This window comes from Cylas formicarius, unplaced genomic scaffold, assembly GCF_029955315.1.
Source record: "Cylas formicarius isolate icCylForm1 unplaced genomic scaffold, icCylForm1.1 PGA_scaffold_1__22_contigs__length_36826433, whole genome shotgun sequence".
NCBI classification, from domain to species: Eukaryota; Metazoa; Arthropoda; class Insecta; order Coleoptera; family Brentidae; genus Cylas; species Cylas formicarius.
The window spans coordinates 8,838,278-8,857,425 of NW_026844264.1; the positions used below are offsets into that span (position 1 = coordinate 8,838,278).

Sequence of the window (19,148 nt, forward strand, 5' to 3'; positions counted from 1 at the left end):
TCAATGATCCTCGAGGTACTTGAGGTACTTCTTACAACAAGGAATAAACCACAAAAAGATAAATAAAAAGAAATGAAAATTGAAAAGGAATCAAGAACAACAAAACATTTATATATATATATATATATATATATATATATATATATATATATATATATATATATATATATATATATATATATATATATATATATATATATATATATATATATATATATATATATATATATATATATATATATCTAACTGACAAATTATACAGGGTCTTAAGTAAGTACTTGTAAAAACTTGAATCTTTGACTAATTGTAAGATAAAAAGTTCATTTGATTATGGGTCCGCAACGAAAAAAACGATTTTATTTGTTTTTTTTTAATTATATTTTTGCTCAACGACATGGCAATTAGACAAAATTCGGTTGATGGTGAGAAACGAATGTTTGTTTAGTTTTTTTGTTAATATTAACAATCTAATGAACCATAACTTTTTGTGTCGCACTGTATTTCATTTTTGACTAGGCAGTCCCATTCTTTATCCAATTTTACACCCAAATGCTACTTTCGAAATTGCATGATGCGAAGAAATGTATCTTTTATACATTATATTATCAAGTAACAAATTAAGACTCAAGTTGATTGACACTGACTTTAATTGACGAACTCTTTTGAATATACCTTGCGTCTGATAAATAACGACACACGATTCCAACATCCAATTTCTTAAATCTCGGTCGGTCGGTCGTGGAAAACTTCAAACACAATCGCTACTCGTCACCATTAAGCCTTTTCGGAATCATGCAATGTACAATAAGATGACCACCGATAATTCTTACTCAAATATGAGGGAAAATTGCACTCAAAAATGAGTTTCTACGTTAGCATTCGGATTATCCTCAACCGAGATTATTGTGAAATTTGCTGATGGCATTTCGAGAAAATGAAGATTCACCTAACTTAAATAAAAACTAAGCTAATATATATAATTAAAAATATAATCAAAAATACAAATTAAATAGATTTTGGCACACTGTATCTCAAAGAATTAAGTCATTGTGGATTCATATGAAATTTTTACTTTAAAATTAGTCAAAGATTCACCGTTTATAATGTGTACAAGTACTTTATTAACACCCTGTATTCTATATTATATAGTAGAAGAACATTGGCTGAGTACTTTTACCTGATACTTTACGCGGCAGCAAAAATTTATTCGCAAAAAATAACATCAATCTTCATTATTCGAAAAAAGTTGAATATCGTCATTTCAAGATTCGAAGATTCAAATGTACAAGAAGCTAATCCTTAAGGGTGTTATTACTTGGTTGATTTTACTTAAAAAGTGCATATCAATGTCGGTCCGCAATCTCTTTATTTTTTATATCCATAGTGTTAAAAATACAAAAAAGGACTTTTTCTTCATTTTCATTGAAACTGCTTTAGATATTTTTGGAAACAATTTTTTTATTGAAAATTATTTTTATACCTGGTGGCATCGGGGTAAGCATGACACTGAATATTTTTATTCATAAAAATAATAAGCCACTGTTTTTCTTCAAGAATAAATGACATCTTTAAAATCGTAATGATTTTAAAAAAGGACCAGGAAGCGAGGGTACCAACTTACCATGTTTTAAGGCAAAAGTTATGCAGTACATTTCACATGGGCTGTATAAACTTGAAACCAACCATCTTTTTCGACAAAGCAAAAGGATTAAATCGAATCCAAACTGAACCACAAAGTTTTCCAAAATATTAAAAAATATATTAGAACAACTAAATTAAAATTTTAGAAATCCTTCTTCGGTCGACACAAAGTCAAGGGATTATTTTTATCAAGAATCGGCATTCTAAAAATGTAATTTATTTTTGAAAAAATCAGTGGCGTATCATGTTTCTAGATAAAAAGATTCAGTGTCATGCTTACCCTGACGCCATTGGTCAAAGAAGAAGAATACATTCCACCGGAAAAGGGTTTCTATGCCATTACATACACACACAACAAAATATCTAAAGCAGTTTCAGTGAGTATGAGGAAAATCGTTTTTTTTATATTCATCAACATGTATACCGAAAATATGGTGACTGCAGATATGTTTTTTCTTCTAAAAATCATTCAAAGGGTTACAACAATAAGAACCAGCATCTTATTATGAACCACCAAGTTGAAAAACAACATAGTTTTCTTGTAGAACAAACCCTCACCCCTATCCTCTTTACCAATTTATAATAACTGACCGAATAGACCGTTACTCTAACAAATAGCATGTGGAATTTGGAATATGAGAAGAAAATTCGTGTTCTTGATTGCAGACTTTCTCACGTTATCCTTTTATTAGTGTCTGCTATTATGAATTCCCTATAAATCACATATGAACGTGGGTCCGGAGATGCATAGTTTTTAAGATACAGCGTGTCAAAATTTTAAAAAAATATTGCTTCATTTTTAATAAAAAAATTATTACATATCCCTGGACTTAATACATTTAGTCTAGTTAGGAATAAGTTAACCTCTACTAAACTACCAAACTTCAAGAAATTTAAATAACGGTTATTAACGTTATTAATAAAAAACTGATTAGAATTCAATGCCCATTAGCTTGCAATAAATTAATTTTTATTTTCTTATCAAAAACGAAAAATAAAAGTCAGTGGCACGCATTTCTTTTTGTCAAAAATATTCGATAGTGTCTCCCGGGACGTCAGAGCCACTGTCACTTTAATTTCAATTTAATTGAGCCTCTTGTCACAACAAACAACACTACCAATATCGAAAGTATCTAGATTGTTCATGATTTAATATTATACGTTGAAACTTTCTCCAGAATAAAAAAAAAGATATACAATATATCCGGTATTGTGTTTCAAAGGAGCAAAGGCTACTTTTAATATAACCGGAAGTGGCACGACCTCGGTAATATTTTAAAATGAAAATGACTCTTGAATAGACCTGAGAGCCTGAAACTTCTACGAATTGCAGCTACCTGAGTTACCCTGTGCATGGATGGTCAATCTTACAACCTGTACTGAGGATTTTGCCTCAGTCCATCATCAAGGACGCACCTAGATTGTATACTTACATCTTCCAGTTTGCTTTTGAAATGGTAATGAGACTGGAAGAGTCTGTGTAGGGCAGCGAGGTACGGACTGTACAGAGGCGTCTTAATTTCGATGGACGCCAGGCAGTACCGACCTTTGACGTTCCGGCTTTCCAAATTCGCCGCCAAACACATGTCGAAATCGCCCAATTGGTTAACGTTGCCGTTTAATATTCCCGATGGTAATTTGGCGGCGGCATCGTACACTGAAACCAAATTGTCCCGTGTGTACGTTATTACCTAATGACGCACGAGGTTTGCCAACTGGGCGGAACATCCTCGTCGAATAATTCATAAAAGATAGCTATCGGTGACAACGCAAAGACACGCGTTGCTACAGGGCGGTCCACTTTTTTTGACGTATTGAAAGAATTTAAGCGTTGAAGAAATCTTTGATATACTTTTAACTTCTACGTTATTAGTATTTATTTATTGTTATGTTATCGCCAACTAAGTGACAGTTAAAAAATAAAACACAAGCTGAAAATGTAATCACAAAAGAATTATCCACATTAATAACATAGAAAATTGTAGTGGAAAACCAAAGATAAGACATAGAGTAAATAAATAAATAAAAATGTATTTATTTATTTCTGCAAATAATATTAGGTCCATATTAAATGGCGGTATCCAAGTAGGCTGCTTAATACACAATCACCCCAATGCAAAGAGAACCCTTAATACTACAAGGGAAAAAGAGAATCGCATTATGAAAAGTTAAACACCTCGTGCCAGCTTGTGACGGTTCAAAAGATGATTTTTTTTCCTTTTGTTTGAAGCTAAGAAGAGCCGGCCGGGCAGAGCGAGAACTATTCGAGAACATCAAGAAAAGGAAAACAGGCTATCTCGGACATATAATCCGAGGAGAGCAATACCACTTTCAGCGTCTCATTCTTCAAGGCAAAATTGAAGGAGGAAAAAGGGGAATAGGCAGAAGAAAGTTATCGTGGCTAAGAAATATCCGACAATGGACAGGGATAAGTGACTTCCAAACGCTACAGAATGCTGCAATTAACAGAACCATCTGATAAGAAGGCGATGAACGCCCACGCAGAAATCTGCTTGGCACCTGAAGAAGAAGATGTTTGAAGCTGATCTGACGTCGGGCGGTAGAGAATTGAAGACATTGAGAGGTTGTGAATTTCTGAGTGTGCAATGATTGTTTTTGTGAAATATTCAGGACAGCCCCTAGACCGAACCTTGAAGATAAGAGTTGCCAAATGCAAAAATGAGCTTTAGTGAGCCATCCGGACAATTTTAGAAATGGTGTATATGATCACAACCTAAACAAATCTGAGGCAAGTATTCTGAAGGTTTTGGAGACTATTCCTATCTTTTTGCAATAAAGAATATATACGAGATAAAATCAAAGAATCTGTTAGATGATGTTTCAAGACAAGAATACATATATCATGACCTTAATTTGCTCTAGCTTTTTTAAACAAATGCAGAAACATGTGTTGATAATCTCATACCTGAATCAAAAATGAATCCAAGGTTTCTACACGAATCTTTGATGCAAATAAAATGACCTATTCTTTAATTACTATATTGTGTGCTTTGAAAACCTTTGAAATAATTCCTAAGTCTTTCACATTCACTGCTTCGTGTACTCTAAAAAAATAAATTTGGGTACCGCCAGTGTATTAATGAAAGAAACAGTAAGTCAAGAAAGACAAGAAGAGGACACAAGATGCTGCCCTGTGCAGCTCCTCGATCTATGAAAACCAAGGGAGAGTACAGTTATTTCAGCACAGCTTTCTGGCTTCTTCTTTCAAAATAATTGCAAAATAAAAGATAGCACAGTCTCTTCCAAAGCAAAAAACTTTAATTTGCTAAGCAATGCATAGTGGTCTAAAGCGTCATACGTTTTACCGTAATAGAGCCGTGCTGTGACATTTGCCATAAATTCTGAAGTCTGATCTGCTACCATTCTTTCAAGAACTTTTCAAAGTGTGGGAAGGAAGCAGATAGGGCTATAGTGTGGAAGTTGGATAGGATTTGGGTTGGGAAATCATTCGCAACAACGCATTAGGAAATTCACCCGATGAAAGGCAGTTATTCATTTCAGTTATTCAGATGTGGGCTTGTACCGTCATCGAATACATTAAGTCTTAAAATTTCATTAATATAGTTTTGGGTAGGAAAAACTGATTAGCGAAAAATCCTGAGTTAAGGAGTCAATGAAAAAGTCATTGAAATTATTTGCCGAGCCTATGCCAGTTGAAGATTTCGCATATTTGCTTTGGTGCTCTTCAAATACCTTAACGTTCTCCTAAAACAATATTGCAAGTCAGCTTTTTTTCAGCCCTAACCGAAATTTTAACTTGATTTCTCAAACTTTGGTAATAGTGACAAACCCCTTCAGTTCTATTCTTTTTATACTTTGAGAGTGCGTGATACTTTCCAATTTTGAGTTAACTATGGAGCAGTGGTTTAGACATTCTAGGCAGCCTCAAGCAAAAGTAAGTTATTATTAAGATATCATTGACAGTGTCTATAGAAAAGATAAAATCCCAATATAACGTTTCGAGGTCCAATTTCAGTAAGTTTTAAACGTAAGTAGTTTAAAAATTACAATTTTGAAGTTGACGAGTTTATGGAAATGCTTTCCATACAAAGCACTCTGTTGTTGTGAGAATAGCATATGAGCAAATCAAGAAGGGTATTAGTAGCAGTGACGTAAATTCTGGTCGGTTCACTTACATATTGACATAAACCGTACTTATTTAGCAGACTTTGAAATGAAATTTATGTTATTTACTTACTTATACTTACCAACACATATACAATCAATGGGTTGAATAAGCTTATGAACGCAATAAATTGCAGTTTTTTGACGAAAATGATCTAGGCATTACAAATACGCTTTTAATAAAGATATTCAAGAGCACTTACAGGAAACACACGATAACTTTAACCTACATAGAAAGATAAAAAAAAGCGGCTGGAACATATAGAAAGGGGCAATTCTCTAATGTAGAAAATGATCAGGAAGCATTAGCGCAGGATGACCAACAGCGTAAAGCATATGGGGAAATGCCTACTATTGAATATGTGGACGACAAAAATCTCCCCGGGCCTCCCATCACAAAAAGAGGAAATTATAAGAGCACTCAACACATCGAAAGATAAGAAAGCGATTGGACCAGACCGTATACCTGTTGAGTTGCTCAAACTAACAAATATATTTAATCGAATCTATAGTACAGGCGAGTCCCCTGCCAAATGGTTAAAATCAGATTTTATCCTTTTGCCAAAGGAGAACAATGCAACAAAATATGAAGACCATAGACTAATCAGCCTCATGAATCACACACTGAAGATATTCCTTAAGATTACCATACAATATCAGTAAAGGCTAGGCATGAGAGAAGCATTAATTGCGAGTCAGGTGGAGTCCAACATCATAACTTCATCCAAATTTTAAATAGACTCGACATAGACCAAAAAGACATCCGTTGCATTGAAAACTTATACTGGAATCAAAAGGCTGAAGTCAAAATTGGTAACGATTTCAGGGACGCAAAAGCAATCTATAGAGGGGGCGGGCAAGGATGTGTTCTTTCCCCGCTTCTCTTCTCGTTTAAGGTGAAAAAATTTAAATCGAAAGATTTATTAACAAAAGTCAACAACAATTATTTCAGAAAGCTAATCATTCTCAAAGATGCGCTACGAAAGCCAGTTGTGTGTTGGCTTATAATATTGCTAAATCTAATAAAGCATTTTCAGATGGGGAATTTATAAAGCAGTGCATGATAGATCTATGCCATATTATGTGCCCTGAAAAGAAAAATTATTTTCAGTCACTGTCTCTCTCAAGAAGAACAATCACCGAGAGAATTGAAAATATTGATAAAAATTTAATTTCACAACTGATTACAAAAACACAAAAATCTATTGTTTATTCAATTATCATGGATAAAAGTACAGATATCAGCGATACTGCGCAGTTACTCATATTTGTAAGAGGAATCAACACCCACTTTGAAATTACAGAAGAACTTGTAATGAAAGAACGTGTGAATTTGAAAGTCACATCGATAAACTTCGTTTCCCTATTGATAAGTTATGTAATGTAACTACAGATGATGCTCCTAATATGGTTGGAATCAATCAAGGATTTGTTCGGAAATTTAATTCTAAGTACCCGGAAAATGATGTTGTTTTTTTGCATTGCCTTATACATCAGGATGCTCTCTGTAAATCGGCTTTAGGTATTGAGCATATACTTAATATTGTTGTAAAACTAGTAAATATGATTCGTTCCAGAGGATTATTACATCGCCAGTTTCAACAGTTTTTGGAGTCCATACATGCTGAGGATTCCGATATCCTGTATTATTCAAAAGTTCGGTGGTTAAGTGCTGGAAAAATATTTCAAAGAATTTGGGATTTAAAACACGATATAGTGAATTTTCTCCTTGATAAAGACATTTATAATCAATTTGACGTCTTAGAAAACGAAACTTGGCTTTCTGTTTTCGCTTTTTTCACAGACCTGCTCGCACACATGAATAAACTTAATCTCAAATTGCAAGGGAAAAATCAGTTTCTTCACGATATTTGGCAATACATGAAGAGCTTCAAATTACAGTTATTATTATTTGCCAATCAGATCCCTAAATCTGACTTTCCTCATTTTCCAAGAATACAATCTTTAAAATTCATTATATGAAGCAATAAGATTAAAAAATAAGAAATTAATTTGAGAAAACTATCTTCAGAAATTGAAAGGAGATTTCAGGACTTTAGAAAAATGGAACCAGAGTTTAGTATTTTTGCGATTTCATTCAATGTTGATTACGAAGCAGTTGATGCAAAATTTCACCTTGAGTTAATAGAACTGAACTGTAATACTCTCCTGAAACAAACTTTTCATACAGTACCATTACTAGAATTTTATAAAAATTAAGTAATAATGACAATGTCCGGCTCATCTTATATATTGTGCTTATAATTTTCTTACCCTTTTGCTTTTATACTATTAAAATAATAAGTGTATGTAATAATATATGTATATGTTTATAAAACACATAATTTTTTTAACGATTAAGCATTATTCTTTGGCCCGCTACTATCGTCTACTTATAACAAAGGCCCGTGTTAAAAAAGTTTCCCCACCACTGCCCTAGAAGAACGTAACATGGGCGTTAAGGTGAATGGTGTGTGGGTCAACAATATAAGTTATGGGGACTACACAGTTCTAATTGCAGATAAAATGGAAGATTTGCAGAGTATGCAGAGATTGCCGGTGATTGCAGTGAGAAAATGGGTCTTAATGTGAACACCAACAAAAACTAAATTCATCATAATTACTCGTAAGCCAGAAGATTTTCAAAACGCAAGCCTAAAATATGACAATCAATCAATAGAACAAGTAAATAAATTTAAATATTTAGGAACGTGCCTGTGTGAAAACTGGGAATCCGACACAGAAATCAGATGTCGGATTGACAGTGCCCGCAGTGCGTTCATGAAATTCAAAAAAGTGCACACCAATACCGATCTCAATCTCAGCCTAAGGATTAGATTTATAAAATGCTACGTCTGGCCTATATTACTGTATGGTATAGAGGGATGGACATTAAGGTGAGCCATATGAACAACGTTGAAGCATTCGAGATGTGGATCCACAGATGTATACTGAAAATACTATGAACCGCAAGAAAAACAAACGATAAGATCTTGAGAATGATCAACACAGACCGCAAATTGCTGAACACAATCAAACGACGAAAAACAGCATATATAGGCCACGTGATACGTAACGAAAGAAATCAATTCTTACAGTTAAAGTTAATTAAAGCGAAGATTGAAGGAAAGAGAGGAATCGGCAGGAAGAGGATTTCTTGGCTTCGCAACATCAGACAGTGGACGGGACTGGGGACAATGGAAGAACTAATACGAATTAGAACTAATAAGAAGAAGAATTCAACAGAAAACTATACTTATACATACTTAAATTATTAAATCACAGTAACATTTGTAGACAAATTATACTCAAATGGTAAATACTTAATATAATAAAACAGTTATTGACCATCATAAATATGATTTTTACTTAAACATTATTAAATGTCATTCTTCATTACTTATATATTCGATTGAGAAAATATAAAAGTTTAAAAAAATCGCAACCTTAAAATATAATCTGACACGAGGAGAATAAAAATTAAATAAAAAGAAAAGAATTAATTACTAGAGTTTGCATTGCATATTTCTGCGGCGAGTTTCTTAAAGGAAAGTGTTCAACGAAAGCTAGAAGCTAATTATTTTTGAATACCGTAAAGGCGGGTTATAGAACATATTACTAAATTATTATAATTACTATCGTTATTATTATTTTTAAATTTCTCCATTAGTTCATTTTTCATTTTTTAATTTTCAGTTTTTGAGAAATAACCGTACAGTTTAGATAACTAAAATGAACACTGTTTTAAAGTCCTTTACGACAGGTTAAACCAAATGAGTTTAGTCGTTCTGAAATTATTTGCGCAAATGTTCAAACACTCCCCATCACTTTTATTTAAGAGATAGACCAAAAGCATTTCAATAAAAAGAATCGAATTTAGCCCTGTTTTTCAACAGTGTCCTTTTTACCTATCTGTAAATTCAAGAATGCTATTGTGCCCCGTTGCGGCCATTCTAGAAACTAAAAATAGCATTTTCAGCATAGTGTGCTTCTTAATTCGCCACTCGGTATGTATTATTATGGTAGGTTTGCTCATACTTAAATTGTAGTTTAGTTTTTTAAAGTTGTTTGAAATTTTGTCTTTATTTTAACTAAAATGTACGTGATAATCCGTTTTTTTTATTAATCCGAACTAGTCGTAGCCCTAATTGATCTGGATTATCGAGTCTCTACTGTATTTTACGACGAATTAAATGTTTATTAGTAAAAACCACTTGAACTTATTTTAATTATTTAATTAAAGAGTTGGAATTCAACGTATTTTATTTGGTTCAGTCAAAGCTGTGTTCATAAGCATGTGCACCAGGAACTACATTTTCTATCCACCGTTAAACTTCTTCACCCCGTATATCGTAAATCGAAAAGCTCCGTCTGGATTTGGCTTAAGGACCGGAACAATTACGTCCCGTCCGGCCTTCCAATACGATATTGCACATGGATGCATTATTCATGGCAGCGAGACATCATCAATTGAAAGAGATACGATTGCGGAATTCTTAAGCGATCCAATGGTTGATGAAATAAGATATTTCGGACTTTCCTTGTATTTATTATTTACTTCAATGATTGAACCGGTCAGGCATCTCGAGTCGTCTTCAAGTGAATACTAAATAAAGTTTGTGCTCACCAGCGGTATACACTATGCCTAAGCCAACGAAACGTGACCTTCAAACAAACACGATCCAATTCAGATCGGCTAGATCAGCTCCGAAATAATCCATCTTGACGTAAGGCAAGATATTGACAACAGTTTTCCAGTGTCACTAACAAGATTTCTAACTTTAATATTATACAGGGATTGGGCACTTTTAAAAGAGAAAATCCTCTTGCTAAAGAGATAAAAATTAATGTAGGATTTTTTTCAATGAAACTTCCACTGGCTACTTTTATACTATTTTCCTGTTGGATACTTCAGAGCTAGAACTGTAATTTAAACAGTGTTCTTTGGTTGTAATGTTGTAATGTAATGTTTAAGAAATCAGTACTTAGGTGTAGTACGGTCCATACACTTCGTCTGCTTTTATCTTCTTGTAAAGCTTGTCATGTCCACTGTGCTTTTTCCTGGAAAATAATCTGAGTTGATTGAATATTCAGTATAATTTCCAGCGCTGCAGTGAGGGTCTTGTCGCCTCTATCCGCATTGTCCACCAGACAACCGCTCCATATGCTATCATTGATCTTACTACCTTCCACACCGTCCTAGTACAATTGTTGCCCTAAGAGGGATCTTTTGAATGTGCGAATGTACAAATCTTCTGGATTCCTCCTGCATCGGTTGTTGCTGTCGGTTGCCAATCATGGACTTTTTCAGAGCTTAACTGAGACTGGTTTGTATTCTACTCCGTACTTGCTATACTGTTTGAAGAGAACGTAGCTAGAGAATGGATATGAACATTGTCTCGGATGATTGATTCCCATATCCCATATAAGATTGTTTGGTTGCTTATTGATTTCTAGAGATTCTCAGATTTTTCTTTAGTAGAAGAATTGATTACATTCAAGAATTGTAGTTGGATCGAATAAAATTTGATGTCCGGTTTCATGATTGTGTTCGGCAACTGGTGAGTTCATTTAGTAGTAGTCTTAAGGCTTTTTCATGTTCTTTTAGCCTAGTTGATATTTTTCGTCTTGTTTCTCCAACGTAAACTACTGGCATCCTAAATGGAATTTTGTCTTTGACGGATCGGAGATTTTTGGACAAGTGGTAAATCTGGTGTTAACGTTATATTTATTAAGAACTTTTGATATGTGGCAAGTGTGGGGGTGCTTTCGAACTCATTTTTTCTTTGGAAAGTTGCGGTTGGGGAATTTTGTGATGGAACGCTTAATATTTCTGATGGAGAATTTATTAGAGTGAAGAGCAAATGTTAGGTGTTTTAATTCTGGGTTCAGTAACTCGGGCTGAGATAGTTTTACGTCTCTGTAAACAAGAGAGTTGATAATCGATGATTTTTTAGGCGGATGGCGATGTGACAATGCATTAAGTTATCGATGTGTGACAGAATGACCCAATGGCTAGGTCTGACTTTGTATTCATAAAAATATATAAGAAGGGGAGATTATTATTAGTTTCTAATTTAATGGGCAAATGTATGTTGGGGTCTATAGAGTTTAAATTTAAATAATATCATCAAAGAAGCGTTTCCATAATTTTGTTTTTAGGTCGAATGTATCAAGGGCTTTCTTCTCGAAAGCTTTCATAAAAATATTTGCGATGATGGTGCTAGTGGAGAACCCAGAGCAGAGATATTTTCCTAGAGAATATGTTGCAGAACCAATAATGCTATCAATAGGTCAAAGAGATAATCCTGGTATCTGTATCTTAGGGAGTCCTTTAAAAGGTGGAATTTTACAGGCGTTGGGGCTGAGAACATGGATATTTGAAATTGCATTTTAAAAAAATCACTTTGTAACCTTTGTAATAATATAATATTTTTCATACTAATATTTTATGGGAGACCCTGTATATTTTGCGATAATTGACAAGAACCTTTCCGTTCTGCTCCAATTTTTTTCTGAACTTTGAACAAGTAGGTTTATGACAGTAATCCAGAGGACAAATGCGTGGCCAAGTTCTGATTTGGGTTGTAACAGTAGCTGTGTTTTCGTTTAACCTGTCAAATAAATTTTAAAAAATTGACAGGACACGCGTACTCTATCGCATTTTTCTGGAAACCGCTCGCATCATTGCATTTTTGTGGAACTAAGTGGAACATACGCGTTCATCTGATTACTACGACGGGTAAATATCTGGGGATTTAAAATGTAGAGGATGTCGTATACAAAAAAAACATGTTTTCATCTTCAACATTATATTCCGCGCAAAAACTTGCTTTGGAAAATATCCGAAATTTCAAACTGCGATTCGATTGTGATTTTGACTTACTTACACCTTAATATTGTTTCATTTAGATATTCTCATTTCAATTTAGATTAAATTATTAAATAAAATCAACCGATTTCCTCTTACGATACACTGTTTTTGTTGTTACATCGTTGGTTGCCTATAGCTTCAACGGCCACCATTTTAAGCATCGGTAATTCCTGAATATGACAACCATTTGCTTTTAGATTTTGACATTTTGCGATGACTAATTTAAATCGAAAACAATACGAGCCCTCATTTTTGTTAGTACAAACGAAAGACGATGCTTACTTTTTAAAGCCCAGAGTTTGAAACTCTTGAGGTCTTCGGTAAATATTCGGCTGTCTCTTCGACAGGATTCACTGACGTCAGCGACACGGCTTAGATCAAACGGCGGTAGTGACGACGTCATGAGCCTATAGATTTTGTCGGTGGTGCGTCTGTAGCCTGTGTCTGCAAACAAAAAATTTAACAATACGAGAAGAATAAATAGAAAATAGATTCGGAAATGTTAACGTCCGGCCAAAGCATTTGGAAATTTGGGATGCCCTTGACCCGTAGATAAGACTAGCGGTTAATGGCTTTGCAATTTATTCGAACATAAATGACAATTATCAGCCGGACAATTAAACTATTGGCCAATATAAGCAAGGTCGGTGACCACGATATGCAGCGATATAGACAAATTTCTAGGACTCAGGTTTCTTAAATTTTTAAGTGCGAATTAACCACGATACTGTACGATACCGGGAATTACCAATTGACGCGTTGGCAACTTTTAAGTATGGAGTTATAACAGAATAAAAATAACGCATTACAATACTCGATAGTGATTCATTATTGCCTTTCATAAAATTATTTTTCTAAAAACTGCTCCAAACTTAAATTCACCTGTTTTACGAGTGTCATTAAGGAAAAGGCATAAAAGTCAGGCACCACTATACATGGAACGACCTTCATTTTTTTTGTCATTCCTTACGAACAAAGTTATACATCCTTTTCACATAAAACCGCGTAAACTGATTAGAATTCAAAACAACGCGAATTAGACAACGCCATATTCATATTCGGGTAATTGCGATCTATGTAGGATTAATTGGTTGGTTATTAACATAAAGGCGTGCCTTGTCATCATCGTTGATTACCGACCCAATAAAGACGAACCTTGGATTCCCCTATAGCTCAGGTGTTAAGATTAAATACCGAGATTTAAAAATAGTATATCGGAAATCGGATAGAGCATTTTGGTCGCGTTGAATTTCCCGAAAAACAGCGTATCTCGAGACTCTACATTTTTAGGAGAATTGTATTGTGTGCAAAGATCCTATTTTACTTCGAAGATACTTGGTTTACGAGTTACTTTGTTAGTTTATAAATAAAGATTGTTGTTTACGTGTTAGTGTTATAATAATAATAACAACAATAATAGTAGTAATAATTAATAACAATTACATTGACAAAATTATAACACGAATTAAATTTGATACCAAAGGATTAAGAAAGTCAGATATCTGGCGTAGATACTGTTGCAGCCCAAAATTTAGTATTAAATTAACTGAAGAAAACTCATGGCATCTAGAGTGGGGGGAAATTAAGGACAAGAAAGTATCTAAGGAAAATTTTAATACTGTAGGGACGAAAATTATTACATCTGCAAGAGCGCTTTCACAACTATAACCAAATCTAAAACCCGATTCTTTCTGGTACTGTCAACAATAAGAAATGGTCACAATTGCTTATCCATTATTTTCACCATAATTTTTAGAGTCTAGGCTAAATACTAATATAGCGCAAATGAGCAAACTCTGCAGGTTTTTTATTTTAGCTTTGGGTATGACCTAGGACTTGTGCTTTTTACAATGCAGGACAGAATACATTCATGAATGGGTGGACAATATACTATCAAATTGTAGGGCAACACAATTGCACTAAAGTGACTGTCAGTTGCCGTTCGCTTATTCTTAATAGTATTAACTATAATAAGAACCTCACCGTTAAACTAAAATTAAAGTGTTCATTAATGCCATCAATAACGTTATTTTTATAAAAGTTAAGTAGTTTTGGGTTGGACAAGGTATTAGAGGCAGTGGAATTTATAAAAAAATAATATCATCTGCCTTTTTAAGCATGAGTTGTTTGTTTACTTTTTATTATATTAAGTTTTTTTTGTTCTGTAGATATAAAATTTTGAAATTTTGTTAGCAAATAATTTTTTTCCTAACGGTCATTGCTGTGTAGTTTCTAATAACTTTATGGCAATTATAATAATTATAATGTACAGAGAACTTGAATTGTTTATATCTTTTTCATGCTTTTTTTCATAGTTTTAGTAGTAGCATTCTCTTTGTAAAACTTTTTAATGGGTGCATGCTTCTCCAATACATTCAGTACATAGTCATTGAAAAGTGAGATTTTCTCATCAATACTACCTGATAAGTACAAAGCAGTACCAAGGAAAAGACAATAAAATGAATAAATACTATAAACAGGGACGAGGCCAATAATAATTTGGCAGCGGAGAGAAATTACCATAAAGACTGGAATTCTGATATTTTTTAAGACCATTTTGGGTGAAATGATAAAATATCTTCCAACTGATTCACTGATAGTTATGGATAATTCAAATTCAATCATTCACATTAGAGAAGACCTTCAACCTATAAAACACAACAAATTATCGACTAATAATATTGAATTTAAAGATAATTTAGTAAATAAGGGACATATAACTTAAATGGGAGCAAGGGAAAGGATTTGAAGCGAGTCATACCGTTAAATAAGTCACTGAGGAAGTGTTTTGCTATTATTGTATTTTATATTAAAAGTATAACATGATGCCACTGATGCGGTATAGACCCTTGCGGAACTCTGAAGTCTGAACTCTGAATGTAGTTTTATGTTGATCGTTATAGAAATTTCCGGCCAAATTACGAGTTCGATTTTCGCCGGTCCTCTTCACGTCACATTAAGCGACAAATTGTGCGGTAAGTATGTCTTACGTACTTATTACGCAACTGCTAAGTGGTTCAACGGTTCTCGATGGCCAAACGACGGAAACATTGAACGCGGCGTTTACTTACGTCTTGGTGTAATTATCTATGATTTCTGATTTATTGCAGATATATTTTCCGTCAATATAAAGGCGTTTTGCATTACGTGACCTTGACTTTCGTTTAGAACGGAGTAATTATAACGATTGTTAATAGGTTGCAGATTTGTAAAACGCATAAAATCCGAACTTATTAGCAATCGACACGTTCAGATTAGTTTGACCAACGAAACGAAGTGAAAGCGTGTGTCTAAAAAGATGGGTCACCGAGTAAAAGATGAATTTTATTTATCTACCAATTAAAAGTCGACGAATCGTTAGGTGGTTATCGCAGTCATAACCTCTTGCATGAATAACTAGGTACCGGGTGTCCCAGTAAGACTAGCCCTCGACTGTAGAGAATTATTAACCGTATGACCGTTGGATGATGATCCTGATTTCTGGAAATTTAGCTTTTTGAAACCAAAATTGGATATAAAGCAGACGCCTGCAACTACAGACAGACTTTTCCAAAGTAAATCATAGTTTATTGCTCAGTAAGTTGAAAGCAGCTGGTCTTCAGTGAACTATTCCAATAATTTTCCTAACCCCTCTGGTGTTTCACCTGGGTCCCTTAATATTTATTAATGACATTGCTGATTGCATTAAATCTTCCAGATTTTTTTGTTTTGTGATTGATGAATGTAACATGCTATCGGGCTGTTTCCTCTTAGCATGATTTTCTTAAACTTCAATCTGACCTTGACAGACTTGTTATCTGGTGTGAGCTCAATGTGATGGATCTGAACATAGTAAAACGTTACTAAAAAAACAATATAACTGTGTTCAGCTATTGCATAAATATTTCTGCATTGTCTCAGGTCTCAAAGATCATGATCTTTTAGTAATAATGGACTCCACTTTATCGTTTGTTAGTAATATCGATAGAATAGTTTTAAGAGCACTGCTTGACTTCATTAAAAGAACATCATCAGACTTCACACGTATTTCTGCTATTAAAGTATTAACCTGGTTAGACCTTTATTAGAATAAAGCTTAACAGTGATGAACCCTCTTTATGAAAGTGATATTAATAGGATCGAGCAAGTACAAAGAAAGCTTATGAGGTATTTGGCTTATAAATCAAACATTCTTCCCTGTGCGTGTGTGTGAGAGATTTGAACTACCGACATTGAGGGTTAAAAGAGATCAGGCGGTCTTAAGCTATTCTTTACGCCCATTAATTATATGGTTGATTGTCTCATTTTGCTTTATTCAATGATGCCCTCTGTTTCATCTAGAAATACCTAATTCCTAAACGTATTTTATTGTCCTTTTAGGCATACGAATGTTCGACTTAATTCGTTCATCCCATGTGTGGCAAAAATGGCTCATAATCTAATCACCTTCTTTTTTTTTAAGCCAGCTTTTATAGTTTTGTGGGTTTCTCAGAGCGTCATCCGATATAGGTATAAAATATAGTAATTTATTTACATATATATTGATACTTCTGTTTTCGTTTTGTATTTAAGTTATAATGAAATAATTTAAAGGGGTTTAGTTATATTGATATATCTTGCTCTAAAAGTGGCTAAGTCCCTTTAATAAAGTGGGTACTTGTCCTGGCATTTTAACTTACTGCTACGTTATAAACCATAACAATATCCATGCATTGAACATTGGACCCTAGAAGGAGTTGTTTTACTATCCAAGTAACATTAATGTTCTTTTATTAAAAAATTTAAATGCACCAAAGAATTTTAGCTAATAGTAAAGATAAATGAAACCTTAAAAATTCTGCGAAAACCACATCCACAGGGTGAGTTTTTTGTTTAGTACAGTGACGCCGTAAACCATAGCAGATACGAAGAAGTTTAACTGGACAAAGAATTATTATAGTTTTTTAATCTCTACTCAAATTTTAATAGTAGCAGAAAAAGACAAATACAAAAGAGTAAAGGGGAAATTTTATGCTTATTAAATTTTATCTTGATTATAAGAGAATATTACGATTCCAACGATAAACATTTTTTTTTCTAATACGCGTTGTAGGTTAATATTATTCGTCTAGTTGTCTATGGACAAAATATTATTACATAAAATAAAAAGTTGGCATAGTAATTTATTTAGTTTTTCCAAAACATTTTAAGACAGAATTAGTTGCATTTCTTACAGATCGCTATTCAATATTACTAAAAACTTCATTTGCAGCAGCCAGAAGTATATTCCTTGTAGCCTGGGTTTCTTTGGAAACCTTGTTTTTTACAGCTTCTCACAAAAAAGTGTGAAACCGAAATATCGGGGTGGCCATAAAACAGTGCCGTTTCTTCCTATTCAGCAATTTGCCAAAATAATCCAAAATAAAACACGCATTGGAAAAAAAATCAAAAACAACCATAGAAAATTTATTTTCAAAATTAATTAATAATTAAATAAGTATTTATTATAATTAATTAATGACGCTTGAATTTAAAAAAAAAGTTTTTTTCATATGAGTTAAGTGTTGTGTTATTTTATTAAGAATAAATTTTCCTAAAACATTCCTATTTGTCAACTAAAATCGCCAAAAATCTAAAAATAGTTTTAAGTAGAGCTCATTTGAATTTAAACTTGTTCATATCTACTATAGTTTCCGACCTGACCTTGTTGATATATTTTTTCAATAATCAAATATAGCATTAAATATCAAATAATATATATAATATAAATAATAGCCCTGTTGCTTATGTCCTATATATGGATTAATAAGTTATAATTAAGATGCAAGGACCGGTATACTTTGGAAAAAAGTGATTTTTGAAGACGGAGGAGAGAGAACCTAGCGGCGCTTCTAGGAACTGAAATATTTTTTTTCACAGCTCATACGCTTAATACATGCTTAGCATACATTCTTAGCGGAACACCATTTACGTGCCGGTAAAGCATTTGAAAAGAAGTCAGTTGAATACGAGGCCTTTTGGAAGTTAAATAAATAGGTACATGTTTGCGAAAAATATGTACCTAGAAATGGCAATATACAAAGAAAGCAAGCTTTGCGTTTTGTTCGGTATACGTTTGCTTTGTTTTGTTGTACGATTTCCGCTTTTTCTGCATATACGAGCTTTTTGATTCTAAATGCGGGAGTAATTCACTGATTTCATCAATTAATAATTGCTTAATAATTTATTACGCGAAAGTTTTGTTATAACAAGTTTAAGATTCCTTATATGTACGTCATAGTAGTTCTATTCTATTGCTTCATCTGTCCTATCTGTCCTTAAGGAAGTCGCCTATACATGAAAATATTTTTCTTTGTAAGGGATTTCCTTCCGCGTTTTCGGATTGAATTTTTTAATTTGCCACTATGATGTTAGTTCATGATATGATATGATGAACTTAATATTACTATGCCTAGCATTATATTGTATATATTGGAGTTTGAAAAAATTAAGTTTATTTACAAAACATTAAAGAAAACAGAAGACTAAT

The 19,148-nt window shown here is 33.4% G+C and overlaps 1 protein-coding gene across 1 annotated transcript in view; it reads right to left on the minus strand.

The window, feature by feature from the left end:
- The window catches only part of LOC132697466 (O-acyltransferase like protein-like), a 56,944-nt gene that overhangs the window by 32,493 nt on the left and 5,303 nt on the right, over positions 1–19,148 (minus strand). The window contains exons 2-3 of the mRNA XM_060663019.1: positions 12,944–13,105; positions 3,075–3,298 (exon numbers count right to left, since the gene is read on the minus strand). Of these exons, the coding sequence (XP_060519002.1) occupies positions 3,075–3,298; positions 12,944–13,105 (386 nt within the window). The remainder of the gene's footprint in view (positions 1–3,074; positions 3,299–12,943; positions 13,106–19,148) is intronic.